We start from the raw sequence: 13,900 nt of genomic DNA, 5'->3' as shown, positions 1-13,900 counted from the left end.
AAGAGGTTTTGTTTGGAGAGAAGGATATAGGAAGGAAAACCACAAAGGGACAAGTTTGACTAGCCTTTCCATCACTCTTTGTGTCATACTGACCTTGAGAGGATTTCATGCACTCACATATTTAGAGGCATAAATACTACCAGAAGCTCAACTGCTTGAAGTGTCACAATACCCTGAAAAAACTGTTGTAGAAAAAGTAATGTTCTGTATTCTATTTAAGGACTTAAGTAAAATTTTAACACACAAAACTATGTCTTTTCTTTAGTGATTCGCCAGCATATCCCATCCTCCCAACACCACTTAACACTGGAAGGTCTATTTTGACAAATTAAAGAAAACAAGGAGAGAAAACTCAGTGAATACTAAATATAAATCTCTTGCCTTTCGTACTGCAAGTGTGCCGAGAGCTTGATTCTGGAGACATGTCCAGAACATGACCTCAGATGTATTTGGCCCATCCTGAGTGTTATGTGAAAGGTGAAATGTGTTTCTGTACAACCTATTACTACCAGCTACATAATATTTAGAAAGCCTTCAAGTGACCTCTTTCTAGGAAATATGACAATATGGCCAAGGGGGGGTGGGAAAGTCGAAATTTTAGCTTTCCAGTTGGGGTGGTGTCGTGGTTTAACTTTGTTAGCCTTTTTAAAACAACCGACTGGAAGAACATTCGTCATCTCCATATGGCATGAGCAACTTGTTAGCTGCTCTGTGGTTGCCTGAGGTTCTTGTCCCTGCCCCAAAACATGAAGGCTCGTGAGCTACAGGGGTGCTGAGAACTTCCTCGTGTAAAGCTGAGCTGCCTGGGTACTTAAACTTTTCCTCTTGCTTAATTATATGGGTTTACGAGTTAATTAAGCATCGGAGCACACTGGCACCATTTTAATCTAACACTCAAGTTTTTCTACTGTTCACACTCTCTGGCATTCCTAATTGATTCTTTTTTAATCAACGTAATTGGAGCCAAGCATATGCTTTCCATAAAGGCATATTCACAAGCTTCTTAAGTTTTAGCTATTCTTCAACTGAGAACTAAAAAATAATTTCTTCCCCAAAAGGCAGTTTTGACAGCTGACGGAGACTAACCCCAGAGCAGTAATGGATTATTGCAGTTTTTAAGAGGTAAGGGCTGAACTAGAACGTGGTCACAGTCTTCACGTCGTACAGCTGATCACTGTGGCTACCTGGCAGCACAATTCCTTCAGAGTAACTCAAACGTGGATACCACCAGCACTGGGACCTGCTTCCTGCTGTGAGAAGTAAGAAAAGCCAGTACAAGCTGCTCTTCACATTCACAATCTCACAGAAACGTTACAAAACCACATGTGCAACTTGTGAGTTTTTACTACAAGTATACCACATCATGGGAAAGGCTTCAAAAGATGGGATTTATACAACCAGATGCAAACCTTTACAGTGTAGACACCTCCCTGCTCTCTTTAGAGCCAGTGGACAGAAGCAGGCAGACAGCAATACATTTCCTCCCAAAGTGCATGTCCTGTCAAATGACTCACAACTCAGGTTATGCCTGTACCTCTCTTCTGGTTGTAAGAGGAACATGCTCTTAAAAAAAAAATCTTTGGAAAGAGTTCACGGTCTTGTTACTCAAGTCTGGACTCCTGGAGGAGGTGACAAACCAGACTGGGTGGGAAGAGAAAAAGCACACCTGACAAAAAGAGACCTGAGATCATTAGGAAGTAGTAAATGCTATCACCAGGCTTCTGAAATAGGTATTGAGGGTAAGCAAGGGTAGAGAAAGTGGACCTGTAAAAAAAGCTGAGTTAATGTGACAGATGAGAGGGGAATTCAGGACTACTTGGAGGACCTCTCTTCCATTCCCAAAGAATTCTCCCAGATACCAAGTAACCAGGCAAAAAAAACACACCTATATAAGGCCGTAAGTTAAAAATTTCAGCTTTTCCTGGAACTAGACAATGCAATATATCCTTGATAAGGCACACAGAATCCACTGAAATATAATCAGCATCAGGCCTGGTGCTGAGGACTGGAAAAAAGTGTTCCTTTTAGGACAAGGCAAAAATAAAGGAGTACCTCTTAGCTCAGAGGCAGAGCTCAACAGGAGCTACACCCAACAGCATACCCAGAAACTGCAAGAGTGCACCTGGACTCTCACCTCCCCAGACCTGATCAAAGCACACAGCTCCAGTAATCAGGTTTCAAAACAGCACTGATGGGCACCCAGCAAGGGAAGGTTTAGGAAAGCTGACATTTTCATTTCTATTCAGCTTTTTAAACAGACACTTTCAGAAGAAAAGTTCACATTTGACAGGGCTCCAGTTGGTCATGTTCATGACCAGCTGGTATCATAGTGAGTGTTTTCTCTGGTTTGTGCTTCACACTACAAAGAAATAAAGGAAACAGGGAAAATATTCATGAACAAAACAATCAGGATGACCAACATACATTTTCTCTTAACAAAAACGTAACATTAGATAATATAAAAGTTTCCTTCCAATGGATTGTGTCTGAGTGTAACCAGAACTTCCTAACGTCCCCTGGTTGTTTTCCACTAGAAATAAAGATAAACTACAGACTGCCTTCTAAATGTTGAAGTGTTTTACAGAATCAAGAAAAAGCACTTTTAAATTTTAAGAGAACTTATAAAAGATTGACTTCCGAATAAGCGATCTAGAGCCAACTTTCCCTGCCACTTTCTTCACTGTAGCATTGGGGCTATTGCTTCACGCAGCCAACAGTGACACCTACTGCTAGCACTACCAAAAGACAACTTCTACAACTGAAAGCCAAACACGACTTCTGAAAACTCTATTACACATTTGCTTCTAGAAGTGTTCATTTGTAACATACCTAATAATGTTATTTCATTACTGGAGTTTGAAAACTGTGCTGTAAAATGCCTTTTAAACACAACCTACTCCTCAAACCCAACCTACTTACAGTTTTTAATGCTATTATACTTCCCCACAGCTAACATTCTTGAACAGCTATAGTTAAAACTGATTTGAAAAGGGTTGTTGTGTTTATATTCGTACCAATATTTTATGTTTTTCACCAGAGACAGCTAAAACAATCAAGCTGTGCAAAAGCGCAGTTACTATACCTGTCGTGTACTACACGCCATGGAATAACTGCTTCCTCACTAAGCAGTTATCTTCTGGATTACGAGGGAAGATTACACAAAATTTAAGTTCAGTTCAGTGTTTTAACAGAAAAAATCTAGTCCTTATTGTGTAGCTATTGCATAAGCTATACCATCACTCAAGCAGCTTTTAGAAAGGTGCTTCTTTTCATTATTTTATTTAAATCAGTTCTCATTTTGTTGAGGAACACAGAGTAAGGGCTTTCCACAGAGGTTCCCTAACATAGAAGCTGTCAACACTTGTAAGGTAGTCTCTGGGCCAGCTCTAGGTCAGCGTCCACTGGAAGTAGCCCAGAGGATATCAAGAAACACACATCAAGACTCACCTCCTCATCACTAGTACCAAACCCACACTACCTAAATAGCTCCTTTGCACAGTCCAGTTCAGAATTTTATTGATTTCAAAAGGCTCCTTCCACGTACCCAAATAAATTAAAATGTCTGTGCAGATATATTCTCCAAAATCTTACCTAAGCAAAGAGAAGACATCGTAAGAGTTACGAACGCAGTTCTGATCCACTTGGAGAAGACTATTCTTCAGGGCACCTGAGTGATCCTTAAGGCAAAGAAAAAAATGGTAATTTAGAAATCAAAAAAGCTTCCATCTGGACTAAAAGCATGCACGTTGATAACAAATGACCTTGCATTTAATGCATTTTACATCTGTCTTCATACAAGTTTACATACTGTTGGCAGAAGCAATTGAAGAAGGCAACAGCAGCAGCTCAAGTCTGGCCTACAAGAACACTTACCTATAAAAGGATAGGTCAGTAGCATATTGATCTGAGTTCGAGACACAGAATTTGAACTTCCTAATCCATTACTGCATAAAGTCACTTTATACGTAGGATGTGATTTACAGTACTGCCATTCTTCAGAGCTGAAAGCCCATTACGCATTCAGCGCTGTGCCAGAGATGCACAAGACCATTAGATAAAGTCCTGTTCTTCACTCATGCTTCCACGTGTTTAAAAGATCAAAGCAATCTGAAGCTTTTAAAGATATGAACCAGTTTCTGGAAGTTACAAACACCCTGCGTCATCCCTAGGAGACCAAAGCCTACATGCTGCACTAGAAGCATGACACCAATACAGGCCAAGAGCCATTCTTTATGTCACAAGGGTCCAATATCGTACTTTGTGTGGCTGTGCCTGACATGCCAAATTCCATGAAATGCCACAAACTCTCAGAACTGATTCTTCACATGACGAAGTGAATTCTAACTAGGTCAAACAAGCCAGCAGCATTGCCAGAGACCTAACGGATTGCAGAAAGGCGGCGTTATTCTACAATATAAAACAGCCCGAGGTGGTGCACATGACCAGCAAACTTTTCAAGTGGTGATACGGATGTGCTCTGATATGACTGCAACAACCCCTATTTAGATATATTTTGCCTGCCTCAACAGGCCGTTTCCATTTCAAGATGCTGAGATGCAGAGTTACGTGTCAACATCTCCTGACAACTGTATGAGCCACAGGCCATGCAGCTGACATGACTTTGCACCAAAAATAAGGCTCCACTTAAATAAATCAGGAGATCTATACACTACATATGAATCATATTGTAGTAGAGGCACCGTAGCAGCACTGCCTCAGCTCCTCAATCCTGTTCTCAAGATGCTAGATTTATCTTACATGCTGAAATCCATACATATATCCCCTAGAAAAAAAAAAAAATCTTAAAAGGAAGACACCTTAATCCCTGAATCAGTTAGAATGGTGAAAAACTGACTTCATGGTACAAAATGTTTTCAATCTCATCAAGCACTGCCTTCAGAAAGTGAAGTGCAAAGTTTTTCAGAGAACAAGTGGAATGGCCTAGAAGTCACTGCAGGAAGAAAAGAGCTCCCAGTAGCTGCATGTTTTAGCCTCTCTTTCTCCTGCTGTATGTCTGTATTGAAAATAAATGCCCAACAAAGCAGATACAGTGGTCCAAACAAACTCCTAAACTATTCTATCTTGAGGATATTTGCAGATTCAAATGAAAAGTTTCAAATTTAGTTATCACAGAGGCTTACCCTTTAGAACTGGAGTTTGTCTACTTTTCTGCCGCAATATTTATTAGATACAGGCACATGTCTTTGCAACCATACATAAAAGCCCTGCTTCTGGAAACTGGCCAGGATCTAGCTACTAAATATGGTCTGTGCAGTCTCTACCTGTAGGTAGATGTGGGTACCTCTGACCTGTAGGTAGATGTACGTGATGTAGGCCACATGCTGTAGAGAGAGAGATCAGCTTTTCAAAGGTCCTACTGCTTGACTGTTGGAAAACATAGCTACAGCTCAGCGTCCCTCGATTATAACTTACTATTCTGTCTGTCCCTGAGCACAGCCAAATGCTTTGAGTTATGGAGTTACACAGGCTAGCTCTTGCTTTCTTTCTTTAAGGAACCAACAGAAAGTTGGTCCAAGTAAAAGCTTTACCTGCTTCCCTAAATGCACTTTCTGAAAAGGTATCACCACAGGAGAGAGGGCAAGTCTTACTAGCAAGAGTAAACATAAAATTGGTGAAAATTTTTGAAAGCCAGGAAGACATTGAGGAAAAGAGGAGGAAAAGGGTAGTTTTAGGAAAGCCAGTATAGCACCTAGACCTTATTTTGTTAAAGCTGGCCACAAAGCAGTACTACACAGAAACATGCAGTCTCAGGTAAAACCAAGAGGATTCAGAAGAATGCTCAAGGGTCTGGAATACTTTAAATCCAGGCTGACAGCTTCAAAGATCTCTGAAGTTCCCATCCATTTCTTATTCAGATGTTGGTTCAGCTCAAGCAATTCCATACTGTTTCTCTGTTTGATTTTGAGGGAGAATGGAACCAATAATGAACAAATGTTTTAATGGTCCCATATCAGAACTAAAGGAAACAAGAAAGTAAAGTAGACGTGGTTGTTGCAAAAGGAACAGTCCTACTGAATTCATCTAGCAAAATCACTGCACAGTTTAATATAAAATAATAAAAACCTTGAACAAAATTGTACCTCCAGCTTCTGCTTAAGTGGAAAGTCAAATGTGATTAAGGTCAAAGCTTATTTGCTTGCAATAGCTGCTTTGACCTTAAGCACACATTCATTTACCCAACCTCATTGTAAATGCTAGGAGTTATATGAGCGCTGTGAGATACCTACAGCGAAGAAGTAAAACCCTTCAGGGCTCAGAAGGCACATGGAAAGGCTTTTGTAACCTCATTTCCCAACCTTTTTCTCACCATGATACAAGTATCCAATGTTACAAGAAAACAACTTGATTAAGAACATTACCCACGGAAAGCATTTTCTCCTTGGGTACCAGGAAAAGCTATGTCACTGTTGGACAGAAGGGATGAGAGTGGTAAAATCCCAAATCTCTCTCTCAAGAATACAGAATTTAAAGGCCTTCTGCCATTCAGTGCAAAAAAGAAATGAGTCAGTTATATTAACATATATTATATTAAATATTAAAGAGTCAGTTCTATTAACAACAAAGATAGGACTCTTATCCTGCTAACACAACAAATGCTATACTTTAAGTGCCTGGTTTACCTACAATTTCTGTTCCAGTTCTATTTTGCTCCTTTATAGGACAGAAGCCTCCTGCAGAGCAAGCTTTCTGAGCATACGCACATGTATTTTGGAGGTTACCTTATAAAAAAAAGTGGGCTTAAAGGTCCTAAACCACTAAGGTGCATCACCTAGCGAAGACGTAACCTTCCTTTTTGAAGGTGTAACCTTCTTTTTTCACTTCAAAGTTAACAATTTAGCAACTACAGCATTCCTAGATGGGCATGCTGTTCTTGCTGTTTGATTACCAGGGATGCACCCACCTGATCAATGCATCTCCAGTGCTAAAATAGCTGTGACAATGCTAGTTGTTCCTGTTCTACTTCAGATTGCTCTGCTACAATTGTTTTCAGGCTTCCACGTCTCACTATTTATAAATAAGTGGATAACACAGCAAATAGGAACTTGTATTTATGGATCCAGTAGTGATCAGTAGCTCCTCCATGGTGCTTTTTGAAAAACTGAGTTCATAAAGTCTCCAAAATATTAGTCAGCTTCCAACGATTTCCTTATTTTGGCCCATAAATGGCATTAATGAATGAAAAGGACATTTATAACCATAAAAACTTAGTTTCCCTATTATTAAAAGGCACTTAATTGTAAGAATCCATCAATCTAGTTTGGCTATTTAAATGGTAGCTCAAAGGATTATTAAAATAATCAGGCTTATTTGGAACAATGCACAGAAAAAATAAGCTAAGAGTACAATGCTGTAACTTTATTCATAATGAGATGTGTAAGAACAGAGGACACATCCAACACTGAAGTGTCTTTGTGCACAGGGTTTTCATTAGACTTGCAAAATAGCATTTGTACACATCTAATTTCACAAGGCTTATTATGTGCCAGCGCAAAGAAACCAGAACTGTTATCCCATCCACTTATTACATCAAAAATTTCAATATGAGGCTTATGTCTTGAATTATTATGAAGACCTAACCCCCCCATCAAATAAAAAGCATCCCAAGAAATCAGAAAACACTGACACAGCCAAGCAGAAACTGTGTCATGCAGCTTCTACAGTGACAGAGCCACACACCTGACACAAAAAAAAAGCCATCCATACAGAAGGTTTCAGGTAGTGCTTTATACACAAGTCAGTGTACCCACCAAAGTGAGGCTGTATTTGGGATAACCAGCATCAATAATTAGGAAATTAGAAAGCAAAAGAGATTAAGACAGAAGTACCCCTTAGGAACACAGAGCTTCTGAAGGATATAGGAAGATTGTGCCAAGAAGTTGGGCTTGAACTGCACACAAGTCACTTACATATAGGAGGTACGTACTATACCAGAAGATATTTAGGTTGAGGAACTGACAAAAAGCTCAAGAACAGGATGACAAAATAAGTTTGTAGCTCTTGCAGCTAGAATAAGTTATAGGGAAGGACAGAAAAAAGATGTGTTCTTCATATACTAGGTCTGTACTTGCAACTTTGCTAAGAGCACATACAAGAACCAAAACACACCTGGGAGCAAGATTAAGGATGGCGTTACCAACACTGAATACAGGCTTGGATTACTAACAATAAAATCATTAAAATTGCATTCTGCTTCAGCAAAACTGAGTTAACAGCACCAGAAAGCAGAGCCTGAGCTGCCTACCATAGCATTTGTATCTGAATAATAACCACCAAAATACCAAACACAATTTGAAGGCTTGCATATGGTCAGAGTTTTGCACATGCAGCCACCTTGCCACTTGCTGCACTCTCCCCGTATAGGAGTGGCTACTCGTGGGGTTGGCTGTCCCCACAAGACTGGCCCTTGCTGGTTCCAGCACATGAAGAAACTACGCCAAAAATCATTTTCTCTCCAGCCACAGACTCCTTACACAACCTATCCATAGGACAGCACTGCCACCAGCAATTTGGGATAAAAAAAGCTGTTAGCTGTGCCCTTTATATTAGGTAAGTTTAAACTTTTTCCATCATCTATGTAGTAATCAGCACTGGTATACAATAATATGGCTGCTTTCACTAGCCAGACAAACAAATGTTACAGTGAAATGGTTGCAATAGGGCAAATAGCTTCAATTTAAGAGCTACAAATTCTGGTTTTAAGATCAATAACCACCACTTAATGCGGTTTTATATTCACCATGAAAATCAGTCTCAATAACCCACCATTTTCAAGATGCTTTAAGTGTGAATGAAGTGTCTGCCTCAAGCAGTAAAGTCTCAAAGCTTATTTGCAGTAATCGGGGTTTCTTTGGACCTAAAATGCTAAGCTCTAAGTCTTCCATGTATAGCTCCAACTGTCCAAGCAACAGAAGTGAGATAACACCTCTGTCATGTCAAAAAAAACACTCCTCAAAACAAAGCATTTTAATGTTCTGAGTGCTCAAGTGTGAAAATTTAAGTTTAGAAGTTGAATTTCAGCTTGTCACCAGCACTAAAAAGCCAGAACAAATAAGAGAGATCCTCACCTTCTGTTCATATGAAGCTCCATAATAACCATCATTGAGACCAAAAATAATCTCGTTTGGGTTTCTTGCATGTATCTACAAGAGAAGAAAAATCATTTTAAGGTCAACTTAATATGGTTTTACACTCCAGCTGAGCATAAATTGCTCTGTATGACTGATGGTCAAGCAGTTTCTCAGCACCTGTAATTCCAGGAGCAGATGAAACAGAAAAGTGAATTTAACCACAGAAAAAAACATTTGCTTTACAGCTTTAGTAACAGTCACAGATTATGTTCAGCCATTCTACCTTGAGATAAGGAACAGCGGCCAGAGCATCTTGCCTACTGTTGCATTTCAGGCTATCAAAAAAAAAAAAAAAAAAAAAAAAAGACCAGCAAATGAATCAAAGAAGCCTCAAGAGTAACTGGCATGTACGTGATATGAACCTAAAACCTCAGAAATAGGCTGTTGGGGTCATAATAGCTGTAATACTGAACTAGTTTTGTGTCTAATATTTTGCTGTTCATGTAAAGAACGTTATTTCAAATAAAAGCATGCACTAGGGAATATTCTTTAGGGAGCCATTTCTTCTGTTGAATAAAAACAAAGGGAATATTAAAAGACACTATACTGAGGGATACAGGGTCTGGCTGGGAGGGAGTTTTCTTTTTCGCAGTCCATATGGTGCTGTCTTTTAGATCTGTGACTAAAATGGCGTTGGTAACAGCAGTATTTCAGCTATCACTGAGCAGTGCTCATGCAGCATCAAGGCCACCTCTGTTTCCCACTCCACCCCTGCAGTTACTCACTGGGGGAGGCAGCAGCAGGTTGGGAGGGGGCAGCTGACCTGAAGTGACCAAAGGGAAGTTACGTGCCACACAACCATCACCCTCTGAAATAAAAATTAGGGCTCAGTCTGTCCACAGCAGCTGTTGCTCAAGGACTGGCTGGGCATCAGTCTGTCAGTGGGAGGTGGTGAGTGACTACTTTCGCATCCCTTCTGTGTTGTTTTCCACCTTCCCTCCTCTTTTTGCTTTGACTTAAGCTGTCTTCATCTCAACCCACGAGTTTTTCCTCACTCTTGCTCTTCTGATAGATCTCATCAATTAATCAGTCCAGAAGTGCCCGTTGGAATTAGAACATGTATGATTCAAAAGGCACCAGATTTTTGTGGTTTTATTATTTGTGTCATAGAGGTTTCTTTTAAGCCACTTTTACCATAAACTTAACACAGAAAATACTGTTCACCTCTTTCAAAAGGCTCCTAGTAAGGGACAAATACCAAACTTTTATCAATTCTCTAAATCTTGTAAGGTAAACCCTTCAAAACGAAGGTTTTTGACGGGGTCATTCCCATGAGAATGAACTGAAACTGTAATATACACAAATATTAAGACCTGTGTTCATTTAACTGTGTGTACAATCACACTGCTACTTCCTTGAATCAATTTCTGCATTGCAATTTAACGCACCAAGTGCTAGCAGTATCATTTGGGAGGCTCACTCAGCAATGGTTGCAAACTAAATACTCAGCCAGTCAGGATTTAAAGCTCTGAAGTAAACTAATACAAATCTAGACAATAAGACTTTGAAGTTCACCCTTCAAATGTGTATTTCCTTTCTTAATATTCTGTATTTATTTAGCTGTTTCATTTCTGTAAGTCAGAAGTAGAGAAGAACTGTTCCACACTACCTGCTGTCCCAAGTACTTTAAGCCATCTAGGTTGACTTTCCACTCAATCAAAAGCTGGAAATGCTCCTTCTTGCCTCCCCAGATCCTCACAACGAAACACGAGACAGATGTATCGAGACGATCGGGCATTATTCCAAAGTCCAGACTCCTCCACGTTGGATTCTGGTGGTATTCAAAGGGAAATAAGAACAACTTAAGCTCAAAACAGCCTTAACATCTAGGCACAATATCAGAATGTAGCAAAGCCCATGTCAAACATGGATTTTAAGAAAAAAAAGACGCTTAAAGATCATCCATTTCAGGGTTTAAAGAGTTGAAAGCAACAGCTGCTTCCTTATTTCATTTTCAAAAGGCAACTCCTATCTTAAATACTATATTCTGTAAAGCACTGCAGAAACTCCATGAGTTCTCACAGAATCACAGAATCACAGAATTTTCTAGGTTGGAAGAGACCTCAAGGTCATCGAGTCCAACCTCCAACCTAACGCTAACAGCCCCCCACTAAACCATATCCCTAAGCTAACTGCTGCTTTCTATTACAAAACATTGAAGATTACTTCATTAATTGAGTACAGCCAATTTGAGAACTTTTAAAGTGGAAGCAACATTATTTTCCATGTTATAATTTAGCTTCTGAAAACCAGGGTATAGCTTTCATTGCAAGAGTTGAATTAAAACTCTGATCTATTCCCCCAATAATTAAGTTGGTGTAATTTATTTACAGATTTGTTTCCATTCTCCTCCTCTTTGACCGATGCTGATGGCAATCCCCAAGTGTTGCCACAAAGAGCTCCTCTTTGTTCTGAGGGATCAAGCTTGCATCTCAGCAAGAAAGTAGCATATGTTAAGCTGAATGATGACCTTCCTCCTATTCCACTTGGACCCAGATTTGCAAACACGCAGCACTCCAAGAACTGACTCACGTCTGATAACATTTAAATAAGGACTTGCAGAATCTGTTGTAATTGGCTCAAGCTACAACCAAAACAGAGTCAATCCAACACTGATAGGGGCAAGAGCCAGTATGCAACTTTTGGACTTCCCCAGGCCTTAAACCACTGGGTGTCCAAAATGCAGAAATAGGAAAAAAATATATATATATACATCCCTCTCTTGCTTGATTTCCTGGTCTCAAAGATGGAAATTCCTCCACAACAAAAGCAGGAGCAAAGCTAGCCAGTAAGTTTCACAGGAGGAATAAACTTAAGGAAGTTTCCCTAAGGAAAAGAGATGTTTGGTAGCTACTCAGCAAAAACACCAGGCTGTTAATACCAGGCCCATAGAAGATGTATGGAATTTGCTCAGTGCTACACCTTTTATATAGATTCCTATCATCTGTTTCCTTCAACTGAATTCCCTTCTTGTTATTCATTTTCCTGATGTGGAATAGGCAGAACTGAAAATCCGAAGGTCTCAAGAAATACAAGCTTGAGCAAGGTAAGAGCCTTGCAGTTGCAGACAGCTTTTCCTCCATTCACGAGGCTTTTGAAGCATTTACAGCCCAGCGTGCTCTAACGGTGCACTTCCACCTCGTTGATGCAGATACTGGAGACTGTTCAGCAGGTTTTCAGACTGCCTTGCCCAACACTTGCAACATCCTACTCCCACAGAGACCTACCCCTTCTCCATTGTAGTAAACTATTCAGTTCTGGTCCTTCCACTGCTCTGAATTGGAGAATTTAGTAAATAAGATGTTCACATACTCTGTTTTTTTAAACCTATTAGCTCTGCAGAGAATACACATTTATTTATACATGCAGGTAGGTGTTCCTTACCATTCACCTACACAACAAAGGGATTTTCAAAGAATCTAGTGGTATATCCTACAGCACTGTCTGATTCTCCCTTTATCTGGGACATTATGCCTTGTTTCTGCTTCTACACCATGGTTGCTAAACTACACGACACTTCTAATGAATCTGTACACCCAGCAAGTGATATACAATCACCCTTGAATAAGCAAATTGCAGACATTTAAATAAAAGCAGCTGTTTCTGTTGCTAACACCAGAGAGAACAGGGAAAAAAAAAAAAAAAAAGGATGAACTGTAAACAGACCTTAGGCATGACACATTCAGTTCCCAGACACTGAAAGAATACTTCAGTGAGAGAAATAAATTTACTGGGATGAGTTAAAATTCAGCTAACATTACTTGGCTTATTTGGCATTCTCAGCATTTAAAGGGTTGATATACTGTAAAGCTTAACCTGAACACTGATCAGTTTTCACAGGAAAACGCTCTGCCTTTGGAGTGTTTAGTCCCAAATGCAGAGGTATCAACAGGCCCTTGTTCCACAGCTGGAATAAAAACCATGCATTTCTACTAGTCACCCACTCTATTCCAACCCTTGTGGAAAGAACCTGAAAAGGAGAATGAACGTGATGCTCCTAACAGAAACAGAGTAAAAATATGCATTTAATGGTCACAGCACTCAGCAGAGAAACCTATATATTGCAGCAAACAACAATTTCAAAAGGAAAGGTTTTCTTATATGAAACTAACTTACCAGAGAATTCTTGATCACTTCACTCTTATAAAACTCTAAAGAAAAAAAGTAAAAAATACCTTTAAATTAGTTTAAACACTGATATAAATCTTAATATTTGAAATAAAAAAGCTAGAACAAGTAACTTTTAGTCAGAAACTTATTTGAATTTTAAACTATCCACTGACACTTACTTATTAGAAGTCATTATTTAAATGTAAAAGTTTCATCTTTATACCCAAGATGATCCTGAGGAATTCCTGCGTCTTTGGTTTCTGGGGAAAAAAACCTGTTCCAGCACTTTACAACATTTGGTTGCCATTTGCAAAGTGACAAGTTTGTTACGTGACATCTTCCTGGAAGAGTGCAGGAGGGATAAACTAATTGTACTCCTTTCCTGAAGAGCAAGGGTGACCTGTTCCGGATGCTTAGAAAGTGAACGGCCAAATCACCTCACAGAGGTACAAAGAACCCTGTATTTAAGTGGAAATAAGCAACTGCTGACACATGAACCTTGGCTCTCCCAGCCAGAAAGAGCTCGAAGCCTTTAAGCGGACAACTACAGGCTGACAACCACACTTCAGATGCAGAGATCAATTACAGGTTCGACCAACCACCACAAGAAAGTCCAAGCAGGAGGCTCAAGAGTTACATAT

The 13,900-nt window shown here is 39.6% G+C and overlaps 1 protein-coding gene across 2 annotated transcripts in view; it reads right to left on the bottom strand.

The window, feature by feature from the left end:
• The window catches only part of UVRAG (UV radiation resistance associated), a 92,730-nt gene that overhangs the window by 63,537 nt on the left and 15,293 nt on the right, over window positions 1-13,900 (bottom strand). For both annotated transcript variants that reach the window (XM_084494857.1, XM_084494858.1), the window contains exons 3-6: window positions 13,266-13,300; window positions 10,759-10,920; window positions 9,087-9,161; window positions 3,592-3,677 (exon numbers count right to left, since the gene is read on the bottom strand). In XM_084494857.1, coding sequence (XP_084350983.1) covers window positions 3,592-3,677; window positions 9,087-9,161; window positions 10,759-10,920; window positions 13,266-13,300 — 358 coding nt within the window. The remainder of the gene's footprint in view (window positions 1-3,591; window positions 3,678-9,086; window positions 9,162-10,758; window positions 10,921-13,265; window positions 13,301-13,900) is intronic.

Source organism: Aythya ferina, assembly GCF_964211825.1.
Source record: "Aythya ferina genome assembly, chromosome: 1".
NCBI classification, from domain to species: Eukaryota; Metazoa; Chordata; class Aves; order Anseriformes; family Anatidae; genus Aythya; species Aythya ferina.
The sequence above is the reverse complement of the archived record's forward strand: the minus strand, read 5'-3'. Positions and strand labels throughout refer to the sequence as shown.